Source organism: Chrysemys picta, chromosome 1 (genome assembly GCF_011386835.1).
Source record: "Chrysemys picta bellii isolate R12L10 chromosome 1, ASM1138683v2, whole genome shotgun sequence".
In the NCBI taxonomy this organism is placed as follows: Eukaryota; Metazoa; Chordata; order Testudines; family Emydidae; genus Chrysemys; species Chrysemys picta.
In genome coordinates, this window is record NC_088791.1 from 67,248,275 (window position 1) to 67,273,996 (window position 25,722).

General features: G+C 41.2%; 2 protein-coding genes across 9 annotated transcripts in view; both read right to left on the reverse strand.

Annotated features, from left to right (window-relative positions):
- Positions 1 to 22,884, reverse strand: part of PTPRB (protein tyrosine phosphatase receptor type B) — an 84,959-nt gene extending 62,075 nt beyond the window's left edge. For all 3 annotated transcript variants that reach the window (XR_006176813.2, XM_065558862.1, XM_005280060.3), the window contains exons 1-3: positions 22,745 to 22,884; positions 21,078 to 21,470; positions 2,792 to 3,033 (exon numbers count right to left, since the gene is read on the reverse strand). Coding sequence is in view for 2 of the 3 variants with exons in the window: in XM_065558862.1 (XP_065414934.1) it covers positions 2,792 to 3,033; positions 21,078 to 21,470; positions 22,745 to 22,799 (690 nt within the window). In the remaining variant the exon portion in view is untranslated. The remainder of the gene's footprint in view (positions 1 to 2,791; positions 3,034 to 21,077; positions 21,471 to 22,744) is intronic.
- A 766-nt stretch (positions 22,885 to 23,650) lies between these two features.
- The window catches only part of PTPRR (protein tyrosine phosphatase receptor type R), a 214,020-nt gene continuing 211,948 nt past the window's right edge, over positions 23,651 to 25,722 (reverse strand). For all 6 annotated transcript variants that reach the window (XM_065558877.1, XM_065558886.1, XM_065558891.1 and 3 more), the window contains one exon: positions 23,651 to 24,888. In XM_065558877.1, coding sequence (XP_065414949.1) covers positions 24,795 to 24,888 — 94 coding nt within the window. In that variant the 3' untranslated portion in view covers positions 23,651 to 24,794. The remainder of the gene's footprint in view (positions 24,889 to 25,722) is intronic.

Here is a 25,722-nt window from a genome sequence, read left to right on the forward strand (position 1 = left end):
GAAAAGGCTTTAAAAGCTTCACCCTGCCTGTGTTTTCATTGGAAAATAAGTATAGGTTTGTGGACTTCCAGGAATCCTTCTGTATGTTGCAGAGGACAGTAATGCTCAAGGGTAAGACTTGCCAGAGATGTCTATCCCAACACTGGAATAAGGGATAAGATAGGTCACTGATGGTAATATATTTTAATAGAATAAACAGCATAATACCAAATAATTAATTCTAAGTTGGTACTGAACAGACACACTCTTATTAAATCAGTAAGCATGGCCTTTAGCAGTTACTGAATCAGTCTGCTCAGCCAAGAATTTTTTTTTTTTTTTTTTTTAAAGCTGGAAGTGAGTTTTGGGAGTGCCCGGATGCGTGTCTAATAGCAGGCTCCAGTCTTTTTCAGACACTTTCCCAAGGTTTCCTGGCTTTTTTTTTTTTTTTAAACACCAACTGTGCTCTCTCTCTCTTTTTAATCAGAAGGAAATGGGCTTTGCATAGCTTTTGTAGCAGCTTTGAAAGTGCAAGCTGCAGATTTACTTGCAACCCAAAGCTGTTCTAAACTAAACATTTTGTTTGATTCAAGTGCCACCATTGTCCCCCCAAAATGGGTTTGTTCACAGTCAAACAACGTCAAGGCTTTTATTCTGTAAGCCGTGGAGACTGGCCTGTGTTGGTACTGTTCACAGACAGCATTGTGTTCCTAACAATGATACTACGTATTTACATAGCTCTTTCTATTTTCAAAGCATTGTACAAACATACAATCCTTTAAACACCCATGGCAAGTGGACAAATAAATGTTTTAACCCCATTTTACAGACAGGGAAACTGAAAGACCAGTAGTTTAAGGCCAAAAATGTTAAACTTGTATGTCTCAACTGAAGCACCTACATTAAAGTGGCTTGATGTTGCTGGGAGCTGCAGGTGCTCAGTACCTCCGAAAATTAGATCACTTACTGTAAATGCTTAATATGGATTTAAGTGCTTCACTTTAGGCATCTAGGCTTGAAAAATTTGACCTATGTGATTTGCTGAAGTCCACTGATGTGAATCGGTGGCAAAACCAGAACTAGAATTTAGGAATTCCTAGTTCACTAGATCATGATGTAGCCTGATTTTTCCAAAACTTTGATAGGGGTACTTTGTGGCAGTGTGGGGAGGCAGAGTGTAAGTTTGCTATTAACAACAGAAGATATTGTGTAACATTTCCATTCAGAGTGAAGTTACCAGTAGGCCCTTAGCATTCTAGTTGGGGTGCATGTACCTTAATGGTGTGTGTGAGACAGCTAGCTTGATGTACTTTGAATGCAAATCATATAGGGTAACATCTAATTCACTTGCATGAAGCCTGAAAAATCAAATCAAACCTGGCTGCAATGCAAAATCCACCCTCAGCTCAGCACCAGAGTGTGGGGTTGCAGTGCAGGAACTTTACCTCTTGCTCCAGTTGCTCCAGCCTATGTGCTGGGATAGGAGCTACAGCCTCTCTGTACCTTTTGTGCAGGGTGTTCAGATTCTGGATCTGCACAGTCCTGGGTCACATTGCTCCCCCATCTACCTCCAGCGCTGCCTTCCACACTAGCTTATGCAGAATGGGTGCAAACCAGGGATGTGGAGGCCTCGCTTCAAGGCCTCTCCCTCCACAGTCCATCCATTTGGCCCTCCCCCGAGCAAAGCCTAGGTGGTGCTGACGTCCTTGGGCAGGCCCACTGAATCAGGGTGAATTTCACCGTTACAGTGAAGACCATTGAATAAACAGAAAACTGTTATAGAGCACTCCAAACAGCTGCATGCTAGTTAGTTTTCCTGGAATACACACAAAACTGGGCAGATACAAAGCACATTTCCCAGTCTCATCCAAAGTAATGCTGTCACCTAAAGTAACAACTAAACACTTTTATTTGCCTATTCCAACTTTTTAGCACAGAAAATACCCCAGGGCAATAGAAGCAACATGGAATTGAGGGGATTTGAAACATCAGTATATCTGTAGCAGTGATATAACAAATTACATATCACATTCTTTAAACCTTACTGCCTGCACATAGCCAGATTTTTACAGATGATTGATGTTTTTACATCCACACATGGCACGTGCAAAAAACTGAGGGTGCAGTTTTTCTCCCACAGTGCTTGACAGAGGGAATGCTGGAAGGCATCCTATAGAGTCTGCATGTGCACTGCTACATCATTTTCCAGGGTGCAACAGTACTCTTTGCTGTTTTTTCTGGCCTACGCATAATAGCGGGCAAAGTCTTCCTCCTTCCCATCTCTGCCCTCCCTCTGTGGGTGAGTGCACCCTAAGTGAAACAAGGAGAGAGCAACCTCTGTGGTTCCCTGAGTGCAGGGCTTGTAGTTTTGCCTGACCCTTCTGCAAGATGGCAATGAAAAAGCTCTTTACACAGTCTCCACACTACATATCCCCGATATAAGAGCCAGGCTGAATCCAGCTCACAATTATTTAAGTCATTCGGACATCACCCACTTATACCTGCAAACCATGTATTTAACCAAACTACCTAAATTGCACATAGGAATTACTCACACCAGCGAAACAGCTGAAAATCAGGCTCATAAGGTTGGAATAGCACTTCTCTTTTCAATAGAGATGGAACCACAGTTCACACAGCATGCCAGTTGGAGAATCAGAAATAGCACCCTGTCCTTTGCCCGCTCAGTTGGGCTGCACTTACTCTCAATATGTCCCCTGGCATTTTCAAGGTTCTTCTCAATGCATTTGACACAGATACAGAATGACTGAAAACCAGGTCCAATATATTCCAATTAACTTGTCTGCCTTACCTCTTCTGTGGTACTGAAGTAATGATGGGTAGTTGTTGGAATCCAGGATTTCTCTTTTACTGCAGACAACTTCAGGTTCAGATGGAGTTTTTCATTAATGTTTTTACTGTAGTTTTCTGTAATATTTCCGATGAAGATCTCTGTGCTACTCTTAAGGAAATTCCCAGGAGTAGATGTAATAGCATTAAAGGGTGAGGAGGTACTTCTACTGTTCTCCAAGATGCAAAAAATCCAGTGCGGATCTAAGATGAATAAAGGACAATAACTAAAATTAGCTTCATATTTGCTCATCATCCATTCTTTCAATGATAAAGACCCTGGAACGTGTTATACTGTACATAGTTTTGGTTAAGTGTACCTGTCAGTTCTAAGTAATGGAAATCTCCAGAGGCAGGTATAAATCAGTGTGGAGATAACGAGGTTAGTTCAATCAGGGAGGGTGAGGTGCTCTGCTAGCAGTGTTCACACCTCAACTGCTAGCAGAGCACCTCACCCTCCCTGATTGAACTAACCTCGTTATCTCCACACTGATTTATACCTGCCTCTGGAGATTTCCATTACTTGCATCTGAAGAAGTGAGGTTCTTACCCATGAAAGCTTATGCTCCCAATACTTCTGTTAGTCTCAAAGGTGCCACAGGACCCTCTGTTGCTTTTTACAGATTCAGACTAACACGGCTACCCCTCTGATACTGTCAGTTCTATAGACTTTTATTTTCAGTGGAAACAGATGTTTTATAGACCTTTCACTTACATGATCAGAATATTTGTGAAAACCATAGTAAAATAAAATTACTGGATCATTTAAACCATCAATGTTAAGCAGAATTCCCCATTCACTTTGAAGAGTGGGATAGTGCTTTAATATTGATGGCATGATGTGGCTCACAGAATTTTGCATTTATTTGAATCTATTGGACATGAAAAGATTCCAGTTTCCTAGGGGAAAATAATTATTTGCATAACATTCCAGGCTAGAGTCCAATCTCATTTACAGGGTGTAAATGCAGCGGGACATCATTCAAGCTAATGGAGTCAAGTATCAGAGGGGTAGCCATGTTAGTCTGGATCTGTAAAAGCAGCAAAGAGTCCTGTGGCACCTTATAGACTAACAGACGTATTTGAGCATGAGCTTTCATGGGTGAATACCCACTTCGTCAGATGCATGCTAATGGAGTTACTTTAGTGTAAATGCTGTCTAAATTTGGCCCTCTGTGTCACAAGTGTGATGCTTGCATTTAACTTTTAATTCTTGCTTGAAAATAGTAGATCAAAGAATTCAAAACAACCTTGACAAATTGGAGAACTGTTCTGATTTAGACAAGTTGAAATTAAATAAAGATAAGTGCAAAATACATCCCTTACTAAGGAAAAATCAAATGCACAACTACAAAATGGGGAATAACTGACTAGGTGGTAGTACTATTGAAAAGAATCTGGGGGTGATGGTGGATCAAAAATTGAACATGAGCCAACAATGTGATGCAGTTGTAAAAAAGACTGAGATCATTGTGGGGTGTATTAACAGGCGTGTTATTTGTAAGACATGGGAAGTAATTGTCCCGCTCTACTTCAGCTGGAGTCAGGGTCATCCATAGGGGGGAGCGGGGCCTGGGACAACTCCCCCCCCCCGTTATCCTCAGGCCCTGCCCCCACTCCACCCCTTCACCCAAGCTCCCACCTCGCCTATTTTTGGCTTCCGCCCCTGCCCCCGAGCAACGTTGGGAGCCGGCAGGGCAGGGCGGGCTTGGGCCAGGTCGCTTGTTGCTGCTGGCAACAGGCTCCCTGCTATCCCCCCAGGCTGCCCCCCCCCCAAAGCGCTGGGTTCAGGGCAGTTGCCCCGGTCCATCCTATGGACGGGACGGCTCTGGCTGGAGTACTGTGTCCAGTTCTGGGCAGCACACTTTAGGAAAGATGTGGACAAATTGGAGACATGCCAGAGAAGAGCAACAAAAATTACAAAAAGTTTAGCAAACCTAACCTCTGAGGAAAGGTTTAAAAAACTGGGCACTTTTAGTTTTCAGAAAAGAAGACTGGGGTGGGACCTGAGAACAGTCTTCAAATATGTTAAGGGCTGTTACAAAAAGAATGGTGATCAATTGTTCTGTATCAAGGGAGATTTAGGTTTGATATTAGGAAAAAATTTCTAACTCTAAGGTTAGTTAAGATCTGGAATAGGCTTCAAAGGGATGTAGTGGAATTCCCATCACTGGAGGTTTTTAAGAACAGGTTGGACAAACACTTGTCAGGGAGGGCCTAGGTTTTCTCGATTCTGCTTCAGTGCAGGGGGCTGGACTTGATGACCTCTCAAGGTCCTTTCCAGCTCCACATTTCAAAGATTCGATGATCATTTAAAACATTTCCATGTGTACTATTATACCAGTTCTGTCCAGAGAGCAAACTACCCCTAGTTGCTGTCTTTTCAAGGTTCTGATAACAATTATATGAGTTAGCTGAATCATTTGCAAATTTGTGCCACTGGTTTGTGTTTTTAGTCACGTATCCTTTAAGAGAATGCCAAAGTTGCAATTAGAGTGCAGGAAAGATTTTCCTGCACATTTTTCCTCCACATTTTCATGTCTCTTCCTCACCACTGATATGTATTTAATATCCTTTCTCTGTGGCCAGTAGGGCAGGGTTCAATCTGTGGTGGACTTCATCTGGGAGCACCACATTTAGGCTGGGCACTTGGAACTGCTCACAGTCTTCTCCCAGAGAACTGAACCATCATGTCTAGCCTTTACTAGCCTAAAGCCTATGATACTTTGCCTGTCTTTGAAGCAGGGTCTTGCACGTGACAGAACTTTGTTTTGGTGCTGCACCACTGTGTTGGTTGCCACTTAGAACAATTTTAGCTCACAGGCCTTCTAAAAAGATTTAATGACTGGGTCAGATGTAGCAGAAAACTTCCAGTATGATTACTTAGCATGTAATTATGATGTCTTAGCATGCCAACCTGTGATTACTCCTCTACCAAAAGGATCAGTTGGTGAACTTTCATCCTAAAATGAATATAACTTTTCTCAGATGTTAACTTGCCTATTTAATGCTACTGATAAACTGAAACTTTGCATGCTCTTATTTACATCCAGGAATATAATCAAAATATACAAGACATATGTTTTTGCAAGTTACACTTTAATGAACGTGTTTCCTTGTCCGAACAACACAGTATGTTAGCCCAGCATGTATCTTCTGAGCCCTTTCAGAGGTATTTTTCAGATGAATATATAACCATACTATGCATTTCCCCCTTTTTATCTAATTTTGCTCTTCTATGAACAAAAATGTCTAGGTCTCTATTAAATCACAAAAATGTTGATCAAATATTTTACAAAATCTAGGTGCTAAGGCCAATACTGCAGGTCTAATTCTGCTCTCTCTTACACTGGTATAAGGCTGGATTAACTCCACTGAAATTGCTGATGTAACTGGGAGAGCAGCATTTAACCTAAAGTCTGCTCCAGTGGTGCAAAACAGCCAGGATGCTGTTTTAATAGGGTATCTGGAGAATCCTCTGGTGCGTGTGTGGAGCGCATGTAGTTGCTCTACACTACACAGAGAGAGGGTGTGGCTAAAGCATCACTGTGCTCCCGCTGTCCTCAGTTGCAAGGAGGGCCCCTTGGGGCTATAGAAATGTAGCATGTCTCTGAAACGTCTCTGAGTTACACCAAAGACTAGACTAGCTAGCAAAAAGATTGCTTAAAGACAATGGGAGCTACCACGTGCTCAGCAGCGCTTTTGAAAATCAGGCCACTTGATTTGATGCCTAAATATGGATTTAGAAGCCGAACTTTAAACACCGCTTTTTGAAAATCTTGGCCTCAGCCAAGTTACGTATAGCTAGATAGCAGTGATTGCAGCAGGAAATGGTTTGCATTGCATTGCCAGCTGGGTTTTAGGGAAGCTTCAACTCCATAAAAGGGCAGGTCCTGACACTAGAGCCACACATACATTCAGCAGATGGGGGGATAGTAGCTGCTACCGCGCAGAGGAGACATAACTTGATAGACAATCTGTCAGAACAGTCTGTAGAGCAGGTGTTTCACAGAAACACTCCCTCGCCTCAGCGAGAAGTTAAATTGAACACAGAATCACACATATGATAGTCATGCTGTACATGTGGAGGTCAAGGTCAGTACTGCTGTGGGTTTCTAGCCAAAGGATCCTTCTAGTCAACATAATATTGAGCCAGTCAGTTACCTTTCGCTATATAAATCAGTGTCTTGTTCTATTTTCAGGAGTGCTGCTCAATATAGACCTGCTCCACCTCACATTGAAATTGACGGTAGCTTTGCATTGACTTCAATAAAAGCAGAATCAGATCTAATATTATTTTTCCAAGGGAGCAGCACCACTGTCCTGATAGAAGGATTCCTGGTCCATCTTAAACAGAAGATATTTATTAAAGAAAACTACCCATCATAGACACAAACAGATGTCTACAGAGCTTGAGTTCCAGCATTAAGATATGGAGCTATACCTATCTCATAGAACTGGAAGGGACCCTGAAAGGTCATTGAGTCCAGCCCCCTGTCTTCACTAGCAGGACCAAGTACTGATTTTGCCCCAGACCCCTAGGTGGCCCCCCTCAAGGACTGAACTCACAACCCTGGGTTTAAGCAGGCCAATGCTCAAACCACTTAGCTATCCCTCCCCATTGTATCTCTTTTTGACCAGGGTCCACCCACCTGCTTAGAAATCTATACAGCACACAGAGAGCTCTAGGGTAGGCTTTTCAAAAGTGTTCAGCATTGTTCTAATTGCTCCCATTGAAATCAATGGAAAAACTCCCACTGACTTCAGTGGGAACAATTAGGCCAACAGGGAGTCATTTTTTAAAGGTGACCTCTAGTGGCTGAATGACATACTGCATGTAAACATACTGCAACCATCAGTTAACAAAGCATGAGAGAACGTTATGAAAAGGCACACATTACATTTATCTTGCAAACTGCATATACACATTCCTCTTTTGCCACCTAAGCAAAATAAGGCCATTTACAAGAAGGTGAAATCCATCAGTTTTGGGAATACGATGGTAGTGTGCAATGCAAAATGACTCCTAAATACCCAGACAAGCTGGTCTGGAACAGCTTTTTGGAACTTCTCAGATCTTGTAACATTGGCTACCAGGGGTAAATGGAAACAGTTTAAAATAACTGATGTTGAATTATAACTGAAATGTGCATGAATCAGACACCTGTTATGGAATTTAAGGGAAGCTATTATATAAAATCGGTCCTAAGCGATTATTTAAAATAGAAGGGCAACATTTTAAAAGGGTCTGTGTGTTTTTCAGGAAAAATGAATGTTGGATTTAGATATCTAACTACTTGAATTGTAGGTAGCCTGCAAAAATAGATGCTGTTTTTAAAAATCAGGCTCCGTCTTTTGTTGTAGGTAAGAATATAGAAGAGTAGCAGAAACTGAATAATGGTATGTTTTTAAAGGTTTCTCTGTGTAGTTCCTTAAAAGTTAAAAAAATGTATTTTACCTTAGAAAAATGTCTTCCTCATCTGAGACTTTGCATTACAGGGTTTATCCTTGATCTGGTTCAGATAAAAACAAGAATGCCCCCAAACTTCACCCTAAACCCACACGTTTCCTTACACTTACTAGTTTTGGAAATTCTGTAGTAGCCACAAGAGAGCCAGTTCTTGTGGTGGTTCCAATGCCAATGGAAGCAGGATATTCCAGATATCTAATGTGACACCTGCTTCCAGCCTATTTCCACAGACCCAAGAAATTAAGAACGGCCATACTGGGTCAGACCAAAGGTCCATCTAGCCCAGTATCCTGTCTTCCAACAGTGGCCAATGCCAGGTGCCCCAGAGGGAATGAAAAGAACAAGTAATCACCAAGTGATCCATCGCCTGTCACCCATTCCTAGCTTCTGGCAAACAGAGGCTAAGGACACCATCCTTGCCCATTCTGGTAAATAGTCATTGATGTACCTATCCTCCATGAATTTATCTAGTTCTTTTTTAGCCCTGTTATAGTCTTGGCCTTTACAACATCCTCTGGCAAAGAGTTCCACGGGTTGACTGTGCATTGTGTGAAGAAATACTTTGTTTTGTTTGTTTTAAACCTGCTGCCCATTAATTTCATTGGGTGACCCCTAATTCTTTTGCTATGAGAAGGAGTAAATAACACTTCCTTATTTACTTTCTCCACACCAATCATGATTTTATAGGCCTCTATTATATTCCCCCCTCAGTTGTCTCTTTTCCAAACTGAAAAGTCCCAATCTTATTAATCTCTCCTCATACGGAAGCTGTTCCATACCTCTAATCATTTTTGTTGCCCTTTTCTGAATCTTTTCCAATTCCAATATATCTTTTTTGAGATGGGGCGACCACATCTGCACCCAGTGTTCAATATGTGGGTGTATCATGGACTTATATAGAGTCAATATGATATTTTCTGTATTATCTATCCCTTTCTTAATGATTCCCAACTTTCTGTTCGCTTTTTTGACTGCCGTTGCACATTGAGTGGGTGTTTTCAGAGAACTATCCACAATGACTCCAAGATCTCTTTCTTGAGTGGTAACAGCTAATTAAGACTCCATCATTTTAGATGTATAGTTGGGATTATGTTTTCCAATGTGCATTACTTTGCATTTATCAACATTGAATTTCATTTGCCATTTTGTTGCCCAGTCACCCAGTTTTGAGAGCACCCTTTGTAGTTCTTCACAGTCTGCCTGGGATTTAACTACTTGAATAGTTTTGTATCATCTGCAAATTTTGCCACCTCACTGTTTACCCCTTTTTCCGGATTCTGTGACTTCCTGCAACCTCCGTGACTTCTGCAATAGTCAATGTGGCTGACCCCAGCGCTGCCCGAGCAGCTGACCCTAGGGCCAGCTGCTCAGGTGGTGCTGGGGACAGCTACACTGGCCATTGCTGGAGTGGCTCCACAGCCAGCCGCTCGGGCGGCTCCGCAGCCAGCTGCACCAGCCGCTGCTGGAGTGGCCCGGGGCCTGTCGCACCGGCTGCTGCTCTGGCGACCCTATTAAAATCTTTAAGAAATTTCTCTATATCGTTATTCCACGAGGAAGTTCTTCAGGCTCTAAGTGTCCCTGCAGTCCTCTCTTCCCTATTCCTGAACCTCACTGGGCTCTTTCCTTTGGATGGTGTTGGATGTGTTTATGTCCCTGGTCTCTCAACTAATGTGTCAAGGACTTTCCATTATTATTCCCTGACAGTCACAGATATCAGCACCAGGGTAGGGGAGGCACTTTGTCTCTCTTGCCTCCCTGAGATGGGCTCAACACTAGTGCAGGGATGAATTTGGGCCTTAATCTCCCCTTTGCTCTGCGAATAGGTCAGAGGGTTTTTAGTGGAACACCACAAACTGATCCTTTCTGCTAGGGCTGATAGTGCAGCCTTCATGGTGCTCACACCATGTAACAGCTGTGCAGAGAAGGATAAAGTTCCAGTTGCACTCAAGAGCCATGTCAGTGCTAGATTACTAGGCCAACCAATATAGTAGATATTGTTTATTGCTAGATTTACAATTGAGAATTTATATTTTAACTCATCATTTATTAGAAATTAAACCTTCTAGGATGGGATGGGAGTAGGCTGTGCGAGTTTTTCACTTCTAAGAGATTCATTACAATTAGACCAGTCAGTAGTAACAAAAAGGCAGTACCACACAGAGGCTTATGTGAAATGAATTGGTGGTCTCACTTCAGTTCCTACTGGGCAAATATCCACATCACAAAAATTACTAGTATATTGGTCAGCAATTGGCACCTTTGTTTGCAGTCTCAGCAGGAGATCAACTAACAAACTAACTAAATCTTAGTTCTAAGAGACATGGTTCTGACATTTTGGCCAGATACTTTGAGGAGGGCAACTTGCATGCACACTGCCTGTTCTATGGGTTAAGAGGTGATTTCACTTTACAAGGCTTTGGTTATGGCAGTAGCATTAAATTCATTGAATTGAACTAGAAAAACACAACTTGATTATGGAATACCTATTGATTTTTTTCCAGAAAAACTATTTTGGTGTAAATGAGGGGAGAATAGTTTGGGAGAAAGGAAAAAAGGAATAAAAAGGGAAACTGTGAGAAGAAGACGACGACAACAATAATTAGAAGAGAGACAAGCCAGTAGGCCTTGACTTGGGTGAAAGTGATTGAGGGTAAAAGCCTGGCTGTTGAACGGGTGGGAATGAGGAAAAACTTGGTTGAGGAAGGTTCCATATGTGTCTATGGAAAGTACTTCCATACAGAGAAGGGCACAAATCAAAAAGTCTGGAGAGGAGCCCAAGCCCGGGAGGGAGGTTTTTCCAAAACTTTCCAATTTCAGTGCCTTCTGCTGTTTGCTCATTATTAGTTTGAAAACCGGTTCTGAGACCAAGGTGATTGCATTAAATGAGTGCACCCAGTCCCTGGGTAATCACCCTGTTTAGGTCACTTTTACTTATCTTTTCAATCTGAGTATTTAGTTCAATCCTGTTTCTGTGACTTATCAGTCAGAATCCTCATTCTGCCAACTTTTCAAGAAGAAAAGGCATTTTATGAAATCCTCCTGTGGTATCTTTTCATTCCATGAACACGGTGTACAGGAAAATAGAATCCAAAATAATATCCTTTGCTTCTATTCTGCTATCTATTAGCTCTAAGTTAACATTTAGACAGTCTCTAAACTATTAGAATGGACTTAGTTTGGATATGTACTGCTGGTTCCACAGGTAACTGCATTTGATCAGGAGAGACAGTGTGTTTATAGATTTTCTAATTAGAACTTGTATATAATGTAGAATTGAAAGACATTAAGAGGGAGATATTTCAAAGACACAAAGGGATATCTAAGCCCAGCTCCCACTGAAAGTCAATGGGAATTGGAGACCTAACTCCCAACTATGCCTTTAAAGGTCTCCCCCATGAAATAACAGATGTGCTTCTGTTTGGCAATATGGACTCAGACACTAGTTTGTCAGTATATGCTCAAGTACAATGCAGTTGTTAGATGAGATTCAAGTACAATGAGTTTGTTAGATTAGATTTAAAGATTGAAAATTTGTTAGGACAGTCTCTCTTGTCCATGTCTATGAACCTTAAAAACAATGACTAATTTTCAACATATGCAGCACCGCTGTCGCATTCATCTCCTCTGTATCTTCTCTATGCTTTTTTGGCTGCTCATACCTTGCAACATTTTCCCCTTGTGAGCAAGCACAGTTTTGTGCTCAGTCGCCTCTTTTTCTGTGTTTCAATGGATTATAGCTCGTTGCTAGTTAGAAAAACACATCAAAATAAAGGGCCTAAACTTCAGTGAAGATGTTACCATTTCTTTTTGCAAAACTGAAATATCACATTTATCCTTGGGTTCCTATTACTATAGCATGGAATTATAACCAAGTTTTTATAATTGGGTCTATAGCTGAAGTTTTATTTATTCCTGTGAGAGAAATACATACAGGATTTAGACAAAAAAGACAATGAAATTGTGGGCCTATTTCTGAATCATAGACTATCAGGGTTGGAAGGGACCTCAGGAGGTCATCTAGTCCAACCCCTTGCTCAAAGCAGGACCAATCCCCAAATAAATCATCCCAGCCAGGGCTTTGTCAAGCCTGACCTTAAAAACCTCTAAGGAAGGAGATTCCACCACTTCCTAGGTAACCCATTCCAGTGCTTCACCACCGTTTTAGTGAAAAAGTTTTTCCTAATATCCAACCTAAACCTCCCCCACTGCAACTTGAGACCATTACTCCTTGTTCTGTCATCTGGTACCACTAGATCCATCCTCTTTGGAACCCCCTTTCAGGCAGTTGAAAGCAGCTATCAAATCCCCCCTCGTTCTTCTCTTCTGCAGACTAAATAATCCCAGTTCCCTCAGTCTCTCCTCATAAATCATGTGCTCCAGCCCCCTAATAATTTTTGTTGCCCTTCGCTGGACTCTTTCCAATTTTTCCACATCCTTCTTGTAGTGTGGGGCCCAAAACTGGACACAGTACTCCAAATGAGGCCTCACCAATGCCGAATAGAGGGGAATTATCACATCCCTCGATCTGCTGGCAATGTTCCTACTTATACAGCCCAAAATGCCATTAGCCTTTTTGGCAACAAGGGCACACTGTTGACTCATATCCAGTTTCTCATCCACTGTAACCACTAGGTCCTTTTCTGCAGAACTGCTGCCTAGCCACTCGGTCCCTAGTCTGTAGCAGTGCATGGGGATTCTTCCATCCTAAGCGCAGGACTCTGCACTTGTCCTTGTTGAACTTTATCAGATTTCTTTTGGCCCAGTCCTCTAATTTGCCTAGGTCCCTCTGGATCCTATCCCTACCCTCCAGCATATCTATCACTCCTCCCAGTTTAGTGTCATCTGCAAACTTGCTGGGGGTGCAATCCACACTGTCCTCCAGATCATTAATGAAGATATTGAACAAAACTGGCCCCAGGACCGACCCTTGGGGCACGCCGCTTGATACCGGCTGCCAACTAGACATGGAGCCATTGATCACTACCCGTTGAGCTCAATGATCTAGCCAGCTTTCTATCCACCTTAAATCCATTCATCCAGCCCATACTTCTTTAACTTGCTGGCAAGAATACTGTGGGAGACCGTATCAAAAGCTTTGCTAAAGTCAAGGACTAACATGTCCACTGCTTTCCCCTCATCCACAGAGCCAGTTATCTCATCATAGAAGGCAATTAGGTTAGTCAGGCATGACTTGTCCCTGGTGAATCCATGCTGACAGTTCCTGATCACTTTCTTCTCCTCTAAGTGCTTCAAAATTGATTCCTGAGGACCTGGTCCATGATTTTTCCAGGGACTGGGGTGAGGCTGACTGGCCTGTAGTTTCCCAGATCCTCCTTCTTCCCTTTTTTAAAGATGGGCACTACATTAGCCTTTTTCCAGTCATCTAGGACCTCCCCCAATCACCATGAGTTTTCAAAGATAAAGTCATTATATATATAGTATTTGTCGGTGGGAGTTCAGGACAGACATAGAGGTTTTAAGATCATCATAAAGATGGGCAATAGTTTCTTTAAAAGTGCACATATATAATATAAGTACCGGTACTCTTTACTTAAGCAATGAGACATGAGAAGCAGAATATTTTTAGGTGATTATACTGTATCTTGGATAGTCTTAAAATGCACTAAGATGAAAGCCACTTGGCTTTAGCCATCCAAGATTGTAGTAATTGTTCTGAAAATACTCTGTCCTTAATGCTCTTATGGAGGGATGGTGGTTGATTTGATTTATTTTATTTTAGGAACTCAGGTTAACAAAAAGCAAGTGAAATAATGCAATGTTCTTTAGCTGGAAATCATAGTTTTTAGAATGAAAACGTGCAGGGTATTTTTTAAGCTTTTATGTAAAAAACTGATAATTTTATACTAAAGATCAGGGGTCAGCAACGTTCGGCACGCGGCTTGCCAGGGAAGCACCCTAGCGGGCCGGGCCAGTTTATTTACCTGCTGATGCGGAGGTTCGGCCGATCGCGGCCCCCCACTGGCCATGGTTCACCATCCCGGGCCAATGGGGGCGGCGGGAAGTCGCGGCCAGCACATCCCTCGGCCCGCGCCACTTCCCGCCACTCCCATTGGCCCGGGACGGCAAACTGCGGCCAGTGCGGGCCGCGATCGGCCAAACCTGCCGTGTCAGTAGGTAAATAAACTGGCCCGGCCCGAAAGGGTGCTTACCCTGGTGAGCTGCATGCCGAACGTTGCCGACCCCTGCTAAAGATTATATATTTTTCTAAATATCTTAAAAAAACTTTTCTAATTCAAACCAATTGTCAGACACCATTTGTTTCATGTTCAGCGCATGTTGCATCATATTGCTTCGTTAAAGGCATTCACTGAAGCTGGTTGAAATTCTTTGAAATTTTGACAGAAATATTGTGTGAAAACTTTTGAATTTGACCAGCTCTAACATATTTTTTTGACCAGCTCTAACATATACTAATTTGTAAACCAAAAAATCTGTATGCTACAGTCAGGCTGGAGGAGGAACTCCTTTAGCTCCTCACTTGTGCTGACCAGGAGCTCCAACTGCTTTGGATGGTGGATGCTAAGTAGCTTGTAGATAGTGGTGAAAGTCTGAGCCGCTGGAATTTTGATGGACCAGAAAAGCATTGTTCTAACAGCCTTGGCAAGAAGGTGGCTGGCACATGGAAAAACGCTATCACTTCTATTTTCAGTTTAACCTACATTTTAAACCAACAAAAAACCTTGGGATGAGACTTACCTCCATTTGGAAGAGAAATAGCTGGAACTATAGAGACTCCAAGAAGGAGGCAGTAGAATCTAAGAGGGCCCTGCTCACAATGAACCCTACACATTAGATGTTGGGGATTATTGAGTGCTTCTTCTGGCTAGCTGGTTACTTTATGCCTGCCCCTGCCCCACTGAAGTCAATATGAGGTTTACCATTGACTTTAAAGAGTGCAGGATCAAGCCCTTTTGGCTTTAGTCTCCCCATGATGTAACCCTCCAAGACTCAGTCCAATGTTTGAGAAAGAAAAAGAGGACAGGCACACAAGAGGTGTGGAGAAGGGTACTGTTTTAGAGGGGAGGGTCTGGATGAGGGTCAGATAGTGAAAAGGAGCAGATAAAGTGGAAGGGAGTGGGGAAAATGGAAACAAGAAATGTTGGCAATAACAGGCTGAATGTCAAAGTGTAATGGGGTTTAGCAACCCCATACTGAGCAAAGGCAGAAGGGAGAGGAGAGTGTCCCTTACGTACAGGCAATCAGGCTCATCACTCCCCCTGCACAGCTGCCAGAACTTCCCATCACAGAGACATGGACCCACAGCTATGACCAATAAGGAAAACAAGCCCATCTATAAATGAGGGCGAACAGAGAAGGGAAGGGAAGTAGAAAAGCCTCGGATAGCAGAGGGCCAGCTAGTTCCAATTCAGGCTGCATCTAAGAAACTCAAAAGGAGATGGTAAGCTCTGGAGTTGAAGAGCTGATAGACTCAATTTAAGCTAAGAATTTATGGATTGGTTGAATTGAAAGGGACCAACTAGGAAAAGCTGAGTCCCTTAGACAGATTGCACCAAGAGCAGCTGACAATGAGTCATTTTGCTTATTTGTTATATCCTCTGTTTTGTCTAGCTGAAGTTGCAGACTAAACAGACTGAGGATATAATAATGTTGTATTTGGTGCACATTTCCCCCCCCCCTCTTGTTCTGTGTCTTTGAGGAGCTGAGCACACTAAGGCAGGGGTTCTCACAACAAATGTTTTGGTGGCCTCAGAGTGCAGCCACCAACTCTTGCTGGTGGCCGCTGTGACCATTTCCCCTAAAATACTTAATTAAGATGAGGGAAAAAATTAAATAAATATGCACAGATACATGTCCAAATCATTGTAATGTATCTATGTAGGTTTTTTTTTTTTTTTTGCAAACTCAATAATAAAAATAGTGTACAGTTTTCTCTATTCTTTAGGGGATCTAAACAGAATAGAAACACACATAAGGTGCTTTAAAAATTGTCTTTTTCTTATTGTTTCTTTTTATTTATTTATTTTTTAGACTTGTTAGCTACTAAGTGTGCTGTGAAAAGTGATACTAGCAAACACACAAATATCACTTTTCACAGCAGACTCACTCAGCCCCAGCAAGCCCGGGGACAAATTTAAGCCTTCGATGGGGAGGTGGGTACAGAGGCAGAAGAGGCCAAGGGCAATGGGGCACTGGGGAAGGCAGCAGGGGGGCAGAGGTGATGGGGGGCGGGGTGAGCTTGGGACCAGAGTCCGTCACAACGCAGCCAGGGAATGGAGCCCGAAGGCCACACCCAGGGACAGGGCTTGGGGACAGAGCCTGAAGCTCCATGGCTGGAACCTGCCACCCGAGTGCTGAAGCCCAACCCCACTGACTCCGGGAAGGCAGGGAACTCACTGGCTGCCTGCTTCTCCAGCTTGTCTCTCTCCAGAGTGGGGCATGGCCCAACCACTCCTGGTGGCCCCTGGGGAGGGGCCGCTGCTTTGCGCCCTCCCCCACCCCATCACTGCCCAGGAGGCTGTGGCCGCAAGAAAAGCCCCTGGTGGCCACATTTGAGAAACGCTGTACTAAGGTACTCAATACATGATAAATCCATTTTATCTTTATGGTGTAAGTGCTTTATTTAGATCGGGTTCAGGCCTGAAGTTTTTACTCCTAGGAAAAACATGGGAGTGTTTGCTGCAGTAAGAACAGCAGGATAGGTCTATATCAATACCATAGAGGGGGGCAATGCAATATTACTGTCTTCTAAACCAGAATATAAGCTACATGGTGATTACTAGAGCTGAGTGAATAATCACAAACCACTTGACCAGTTTACCATTCTTTTCTCATTTGCCAGCTGTCCACAGATCACAACGGTACTGGCCCAGCAATTATCTGTGGACAATTATTTTGGCTATTTCCTCTTTCACTTTTTTCACCTAACAGCTACCAGATCTTGTTACTGCCAAATAATCTACAGGACATAAAGTTTTGTGCAATTCTATAATTGTGCCACTTGAAAATCGTGTACACGGCTGTTGTGGAGCCAGAGTGTGAGGTTTTGTGAATCCCTCAGTCTCCCATATTTCCATTTGTAAGTCATGCAAGACTCAGGAGACCCAGCAACATTGTAGTCTTGTTCCAAGTAGATTAGTGATAGACACATTTCAAAATGCTCTATGATTCAGTTTAACTGAATAGTTCCCCTGAAATATATACACTTAAACCAAACATTTGAGATCTTCTCTTTATGTCCCCCACTTCTGCATATGCTATATTTACTCTCCATACTAAGGCTAGCTGGAAAACAACTCAATTTCTGGAAAAAAATGTAGGTTTTGAAATTTGGTTTCATTCTACGTGGGGATGAAACCAAGGCCCTTTGAAACTTTTCCCTAAAAACCAGAGAGAAGAAGATACCCATGCCAGAATAGCCAGTAGCCCCGGGGTTAGAGCACTCACCTGGAATGTGAGGGTTAGCAGAGCAGGGACTTGAACCTCTGACTCCCACATCCCAAGTGAGTGCCCTGGGAAGTGTTTCTTTCTCTCTGGGCTGATTAATATTTAATTATTTATGCAAAGTGAAACAGATCCAACAGCAGAGTCTGCGAGAGACTTACCTCAGAATGGCCAATACTGGGATGTGGAAGACCAAGGTTCAAGTCCCTGCTCTAAATCAAGTAGAGTTTGGTCTTGAACCAGCACACCCTACAGCCCACTGAATTCCCTAACCACTAGCTTATTCTGCGGGTTCTCTCCACCCCATGGCCTAGAGTTTCCATCTTGGACTTGAGAAACCCTTCTAACATACATTTCCAAGAGCAGTTTTTGTTTCACACAAACAGATCCTACTCCTAACGCCATCTTTCCCTTTCTCCCAAATCTCCCAATTTGCTCCCTGATCATGCTTCATAACCTCTATTCCTTCAAGTGCAATCCCTTTCCTGATCATTCTCTCTGTTTCCGGGACTTTTCACACACTCCCTTACTCCTCCTAGCTCCTAGTTCTAGTGCTGTCCAACAGGCTGCTAGTTTCCCATACCCACTTTGCTTATTTTATCCCAAGTTCATTGTGTAAACTCAGTAGATCTAACAACACTAGAAGCTGTCTTGAAATTTCACAATCATGTGAGCCTTCCATGGATTAGTGTGCCCCAGAATTGTGTTTTTGACCTTGAAAAGAAGACCTTAGGGATTTGAGGTTCATCCTAGAAGAGGCTGAGTGCCCTCAACTCTTACTGACTTCAGTGGGAGTTTAAGAAACTCAGCACCTCATGGGGACACATAGCACCTTGCAAGATTGGCCCCTGGATGATGGAATTTGGTCCAACCAACTGCCAGACTCACTGAAACTCAGTCATGGATTTTGTGAGATGGCGAAGGAAGGAAAGGCCTGTGTTGGATTAAGAAGTCACTTCTGACTGGTTAGGGATGGGATACTTATCCAAACTGACTCTGACCTTCACAAAGAGTCATATATGCTTTAGAGACCATATGTGCTCTAGAACCAAAATTCTGTATCCAAACACTTGTTGAAATTGAAATCCAAATTCAAACTTTTCCAAAGTTCAGGATGTTCATATTTGGTGTTTGGATTAGGCCTATTATAGAGATAGTTGCACTTCTTGGGTTTGGAGCTTGTCCCATTTCAAATTTGGTTAGATGTTTGGGCAGAGATTCAGCTTGGTTTTCTTTTTTTGCAAGACTCAATCATTCCTTTGCCAAAACCTCACTAGTCAGTGCATGGTAACTACCATAAAAGCAAAGAGTAATTATATTAAAATAGAGCATTACCAGAGTAGAATAATTTGCATCCATTCCTATTCTGAAGACAGTATGCAGTCCTTACTGTGTAATTTTACCTGAATAAAGACTAAAGCCAACATTTTCCAACCGGAGTCCCTAAAGCTATCATTTTAAATCTATATTTAGACACCTAAACAAATGAAAGCTGCTGATCATGCACCGCTCCCATTGTTGTCAATGTCAGATGCAGGTGTTCAGCACCTCCGACAATCAGCCCATTTGTTTAGGTGCCTAAATGTGGAGCCTAATTTTAGGCATCCAAGTTGAAAAATTTTGCCCAGAGATAGACTTTATGACTGGGACAATTAGCATTATGATTTTTTTCTATAGTATTCAGTGTTTTATACTTTTATGAAGAAAGTTGCAGCATTCTGTGCTTAAGTCTACTCCTTTACAGTCCTTGTTATGATATTATAAACACATGATATTAGTGCCTGTTGAATGCTTTGAAATTTTTAGTTATCTGACGAAAATGATAACTGAGACATATTGTACTACTGATTTTTCAGCGGAACTCCACAAAGAAGTCCATGAGGACATCTGCTTAAAAATGGAAGGCACAATAGAGCCCCCAAAATGCAATTCAGTGTCATATATTGTACTTCAAATAGGCTTGTATTTTTTTTAAAAAGAATGCTCATGAAATACAGTTTCAAAGCTGGAATGTGGACTCAAGTGACAATATCAAATTACCCACCAGCCAACCCCTTTTTCTTTTACTATCTTAGCTCCCATGTGCATTCCGTAGACACTCACAACAATATACTATGTGTCCTCTTGATCTATTTTACACCCATACAGTGGCCCCGATTCCATAAACATTCATCTTCATGACAAACTCAGGTGAGCAGTCCCACTGCTTTGAGTAAATTTATGTAAATTGTTGTAGGATTAGGCCTAATCTTATTAAAAATGGTAAATCAGATGTGAATCAGGCCCAAAACATGTAATGTAAAATAGATTACAAAAATAACAATAACTGACAAAAAAGTCTTATAACAACTCGCTCATTTTGTTTTAAACTTCCTAAAAAACGTCAGATGGTCATATGACACATTCATGTATAAATTTTAAAGCAATTTTTTTAAAGGATGGAATAAATCACATGTGATGCAGCTCTTTGTCTTTGTAATAAAGAGCTAGCTAGGTAGGTCATTATGATTTACTTTAGTGCACTGCTAAATCATAGCACAGGACAATACTGAAAAGTGCTACTGTGAACTCTAACAAATAAACAACAAAGCAAAAGCTGTCAACTTAGATTATTAAACAACATTCTGACCCTTTCTAGCCACATTTTATATTATAGCTGTATATAAACACATACCGCATACAGAGGTACACACAGACATATACATCTTAAAACCTTATAACCAGTATTTCCATAGGTTTGGATTCAGTTCATTATACTGAGGATTTTGTGTTTGTTACAGGGAATATTCCCCATATTGGTATAGTGATACTGCTGCATAAGCAATAGAATGTGTGGGCTCTTTGTTCATTGGGAACAAGCATTCAGGTTATCAGTGAGGTTGTACTATATCGATCCCATTTTTCAGATGACTCTTTGCCCCTTTGGGTAGATTTTTGAAACGTGCATATCTATGATAAAGTGGATCAGGAGGAGGATCTGAATAATTTCACATTGGTATAAACTACATGAAAGCAGCACCAAAAATTATATTATTCTTTTTTTGGGAAGTAAATAGCACGAGAGTCTGGTGGATTAAGCCTGTACGTAAAGATTTGGGCCCAAAAATGAAACAGAAAAGGGAACACCCAGTCTGAAAATATCACCCAGACTAGCAAAAACACTGAATGTCAGAAAGGCAGCTATCATGGCTGTCTTAAAACTAGTCTTTTTAAGGCATTCTGATTTTGGATTCTGAACAATCCTTTAAATTAACCTCCCACGAGTAATGTCATAGTCCTTAAAATGTGAGTGTGTGCAACAGAGACAGGATTATTACCAGAGCTCCCAGGACACTGCCTGAAAGGATAAGCTCACCTTTGTGTGGGCACAGATTTTCATAGGCAGTTTTTCCCTTGTCGTCGACATCTATTTGCTTCCAGCTATGGGGGTATTTTCTACCCTTCTTGATCATTACCCTCGGGCCTTGTTTTGTGAGAAAGAGAGAGCTGTTTGCCACCTGGAGGAGCCCTTCCGTGTTGTGGAAGATCCAGCTGGGTGCCTGAGGGCAGTCTATGAAGATGCTGCGGGATGATGCAGCAGAGGACTTGGAGATGCCCAAACACTGGCCAGATCTAACCTGGAGCAACTTCTCATCCTCTGTCCACCTCCACTGCTGGTTTGGATCAGTCAGATTGCACTTGCCCACAAATGCTGTTTTGCCTCCAACAAGACATTGCCGTTTCTGGACATGGATAATCAGAAACCCTTCTGGAAGATGAAAAACCCATAAAAATACAACAAATCATATGTGGCCCTTAAAAAATAAATCCCAATGACTTAAAAATAAACCTCTTTTTTTCCTCTTTCTTTCGGTTTATCTCAGTTTTTCTGACCTGAACCGACAGAAATGATTTTAAAAGCCACAAAAATCACAATTGTTTGGTCTGGGAACTGCAAAGGGCAAGAATGCAACAAACACTTTTTGGTAAAGTTCATCTTGACCTTCTATGTAAAAACAAAAGAAATCAAACTTGAATTAAAAGGCTATCGAGGGGGCTATTGACTTTCAGCTCATTTCTGAAAAACCCACTCCCTTCTCTTCAAATACACGGAGATCCATTAGCCTTTCTTACTGTCACCACAAGTTAAATCCACTGTATCTGACTGCACATTGATTTAAGGAAATCATAGTATTTGGAGGGGGAAGGAGGGACAGAAAAGGGGACTTTCCAAAATGTATTTGTCTCTCCAGGGCTATCATTTAGCTTTTCATGTATGTTTTACAAAGGATGGGGACTTTTGACTGATACAAACTCTGTGTAGCTTAAATACATTGACTCCTCTTGTCATTATTTTGTAACCATCCCACTACAGATCAGATTGATTCTTTTATCATCCCAGCTTAAATGTACACATCCAACGTTGAAATGAACAGAAGAAAAATCATTCACTGAAATCAAACTTCCCCAACCCCCAATTCCCCCTTGTTTCAGAGAACAGAATTGGATGGTTCAAAATCAATCTCAGTATCACTTTAATTTTTTTTTTAAAAGTCAGTTATTTAGTCAAAGTTTCAGGCTTCACTAGATAAACAAAACATTTTAAAAACAATTCATATGATTTCCTTTGTTATTTCATTCCCCCTTTCTTATGGCACAGGACATAAGATTGTGCTCTAACTAAGTTCCCCAAGAAGCTTCTGCTTTTGTAAGTTTCACAAAGCCTTAATAAGTAATCTGAATCTCTTCTCCAAGGAACCTGGCTCAGGACTCAGCCATTGGATTGTCTAGTCAGAGATCTTTTTTAAAAAATGATGTATATACAACATTCAAGGAGAGAGGGTTTATTTTCCTTTGGCGAGAAATCTAAACAGTACTGGCTTTGTTGGCCCTGCCCTCCCCCCGATCCATCTTGTATAAACTCAGGCTGAGAAGTGGTTCTATTTTCACAGCATTGAATAAGTTTCAAGCAACCCTTGGGAGCCCTGGTTAGTGACAGAATGAGAACGGGAACGGAGGGGGGAACCTGGGAGATGCACTTACCTGAGATCTTGAAGGCCAGGCAGGTGAAAATCAGGACATGAAATAAAGGATCCATTTTCCATCTAACAACTCCCCATGCTTCTCTTTAAAAAAAAAACAAAAAAAAAAACCATACACACACACACACAAAATCACCACCTCAGATAAGTGAAGCGAAGGCTAGGAAGGAAATGTGCCTTCACAGGGGGAAAAGTCAGTGACGAGCACTTCCTTCTATTCAATAGTTTTGGGGAATTTTATACCACTTTGTCCTTTCATATGATTCTTCAGAGTTTACTGACTCTGATTTATTTTGGAAACATCCAAGCAAAAGAGGGGTAGATTTTGAAACTACCAAGCCACACACACAAACAAAAAGATGTTTCGACATCTGAACAATGTACTAGACTAAAAATATAAGGAAAAGGGATTGTAATTTAATGTAATTGACTGTTCATGAAACATTACACGTCTGCAGGTGATTTGGATTGTACTGAATAAACACATACCATGCTATTCAGTAAACACCATACACAGTTTCTGTAATGAAATGTTGTGAGTCCATCAAGCAAATTCACATTATTAAATACAACTTCCAACTCCTCTTTATGAGTTCTGAAAACCATACATGGTGGGAGTGCAAATCTCTGAGTTCTTTACTAAGTCCTTACTCATGTACACTCCCATTATGGGATCAAGTGATGTTGACTTTGCTTCAACATCATCTGATCCATTTTGCCTACATACAGTGAGAATTTGCCTTAACTAAAAGCTGAATAAAAGGCCTCAATGATTTGACCCTCCAAATGGTCAGAAGACAGCATGAAATTAACTAGAGCAGATTGGACTACATTTGCCTTATTGTGGTATTATAATAATAGTAATGGTTAATTACTGTACGCAAAAAAACTCCAGATTCACTAACTATTTTGTATCAAGTGTAGTTTATTGTCAATATGAAGCAAAGTCAACATCATTGAATTAAAAACTGATTTTATCCTAGGTGCAGACCTCCTAGTGTTGTAAGTAGTTATGCTAGATTCACATTTCTTTTAAAGAACAAATCCGTGCAGAAATATAAGGAAACATTCATAGCAGCATTTTTTATACAACTGTTTTTTGTTCCTGTTACAGAACAGTTCATATTTCCAAAGGCATCCATTTCTTAACAGAAGAGATACAACATGTAGACAACATATTCAAAAAATCCCCTCTTAGTAAAAGACAGACAAATATTTAAAATCCTTACCATTTAATATATGCTACAAAGTTTCTTTTAAAAGTAAAATGACATACAATTTACAAATACACTGGATTCAGGTCAGGAGCAGAAGCAGCTTCTAACAGTATAGAGTACAATCAACAGTATAGAGTAAATACATACATATACACTGAATAACAGAGGTTGTGCTCTGTAACTGCTTTATAGGACCTACTGTAAATACACATTAAATAGCTAATAGTATGAAGAACAGATATTTCCATATAAAAGATATAACTGCTTTTGAACAGTTTCAAAAACAAAAGGACTTTCTTCCCCTTAAATCCATAATTGATCACTTGCAACATTAGCAGCAAGAGTCTTATGTGGCCAAGAAATAAGCTCACCACATAATAGGTAATAGCACTTAACAGGTACAGTTTAACAGCTGACAGTCCATTCACAAGACAGAGTTGGCAAATGTTAAAGCATTTATACACTTAGAAAAACATTTCTTCTGTAGAAGTTCCAGTTTCCATCTGACTGCAGCAGTAGTAGTACATACCGTACATACATTCTGTATAGCAGATATTGTTATTACAGAAATAAATCCACCTTTTAGCTATATATATGTGAAATCCACATGTAGCATCAGTACAGTACCTTCTTTAAAAATCATTTTTGGGAAGCTTACAATACATTCATATACAGTAAGGGTCTGGCAATCTTTATATTTTTGCCAAACCATCCACAATCCTTTCACAAGTTGGCTTCAAAGCATCCACTGCAGTAAACTCCTTGAAGAAGTTGCTGGTAGGTAATGAAACAAATTACCTCAAGAGATTGACATTCTGATCACCCTTCATGGTTTCACTGGACAGCTTCTGCAGAAAGTCTGCTTTCATACAAACTCAGTGCATGGTGCACAAATTCATATTGTTCACTGGTCTGAACCATTCCACCTCTGAAAAGAAAGTACAATAGAATGAAACCTTATTTCTTAAAAATCAAACAATCTGCTCTGCTGCTAAGAACCAGAGGATGTGCTTCCATGCTGATAACACTTGTTAAAAAAATAATGCATTAAATAATTTGTGATTGATCTCCTTGTGGGAGAATTGTCTGTCTCCTTCTCTGTTTTACCTGCATTCTGCCATATGTTTCATGTTATAGCAGTCTTGGATGATGACCCAGCACATGTTGTTCATTTTAAGAACACTTTCACTGCAGATTTGACAAAATGCAAAGAAGGTACCAATGTGAGATTTCTAATAATAGCTACAATACTCGACCCAAGGTTTAAGACTCTGAAGTGCCTTCCAAAAATGTGAGATTTCTAAAGATAGCTACAATACTCAACCCAAGATTTAAGAATCTGAAGTGCCTTCCAAAATCTGAGAGGGACGAGGTGTGGAACATGCTTTCAGAAGTCTTAAAAGAGCGATACTCGTATGCGGAAACTACAGAACCAAAACCACCAAAAAAGAAAATCAACCTTCTGCTGGTGGCATCTGACTAAGATGATAAAAATGAACATGCATCGGGCTGCACTGCTTTGGATCGTTATCAAGCAGGACCGCTCATCAGCATGGAGGCATGTCCTCTGGAATGGTTGAAGCATGAAGGAACATATGTATCTTTAGCGCATCTGGCATGTAAATATCTTGTGACGCCGGCTACAGTAGTGCCATGCCAACACCTGTTCTCACTTTCAGGTGACATTGTAAACAAGAAGTGGGCAGCATTATCTCCTGTAAATTGTAACCAAACTTGTTTGGCTGAGTGATTGGCTGAACAA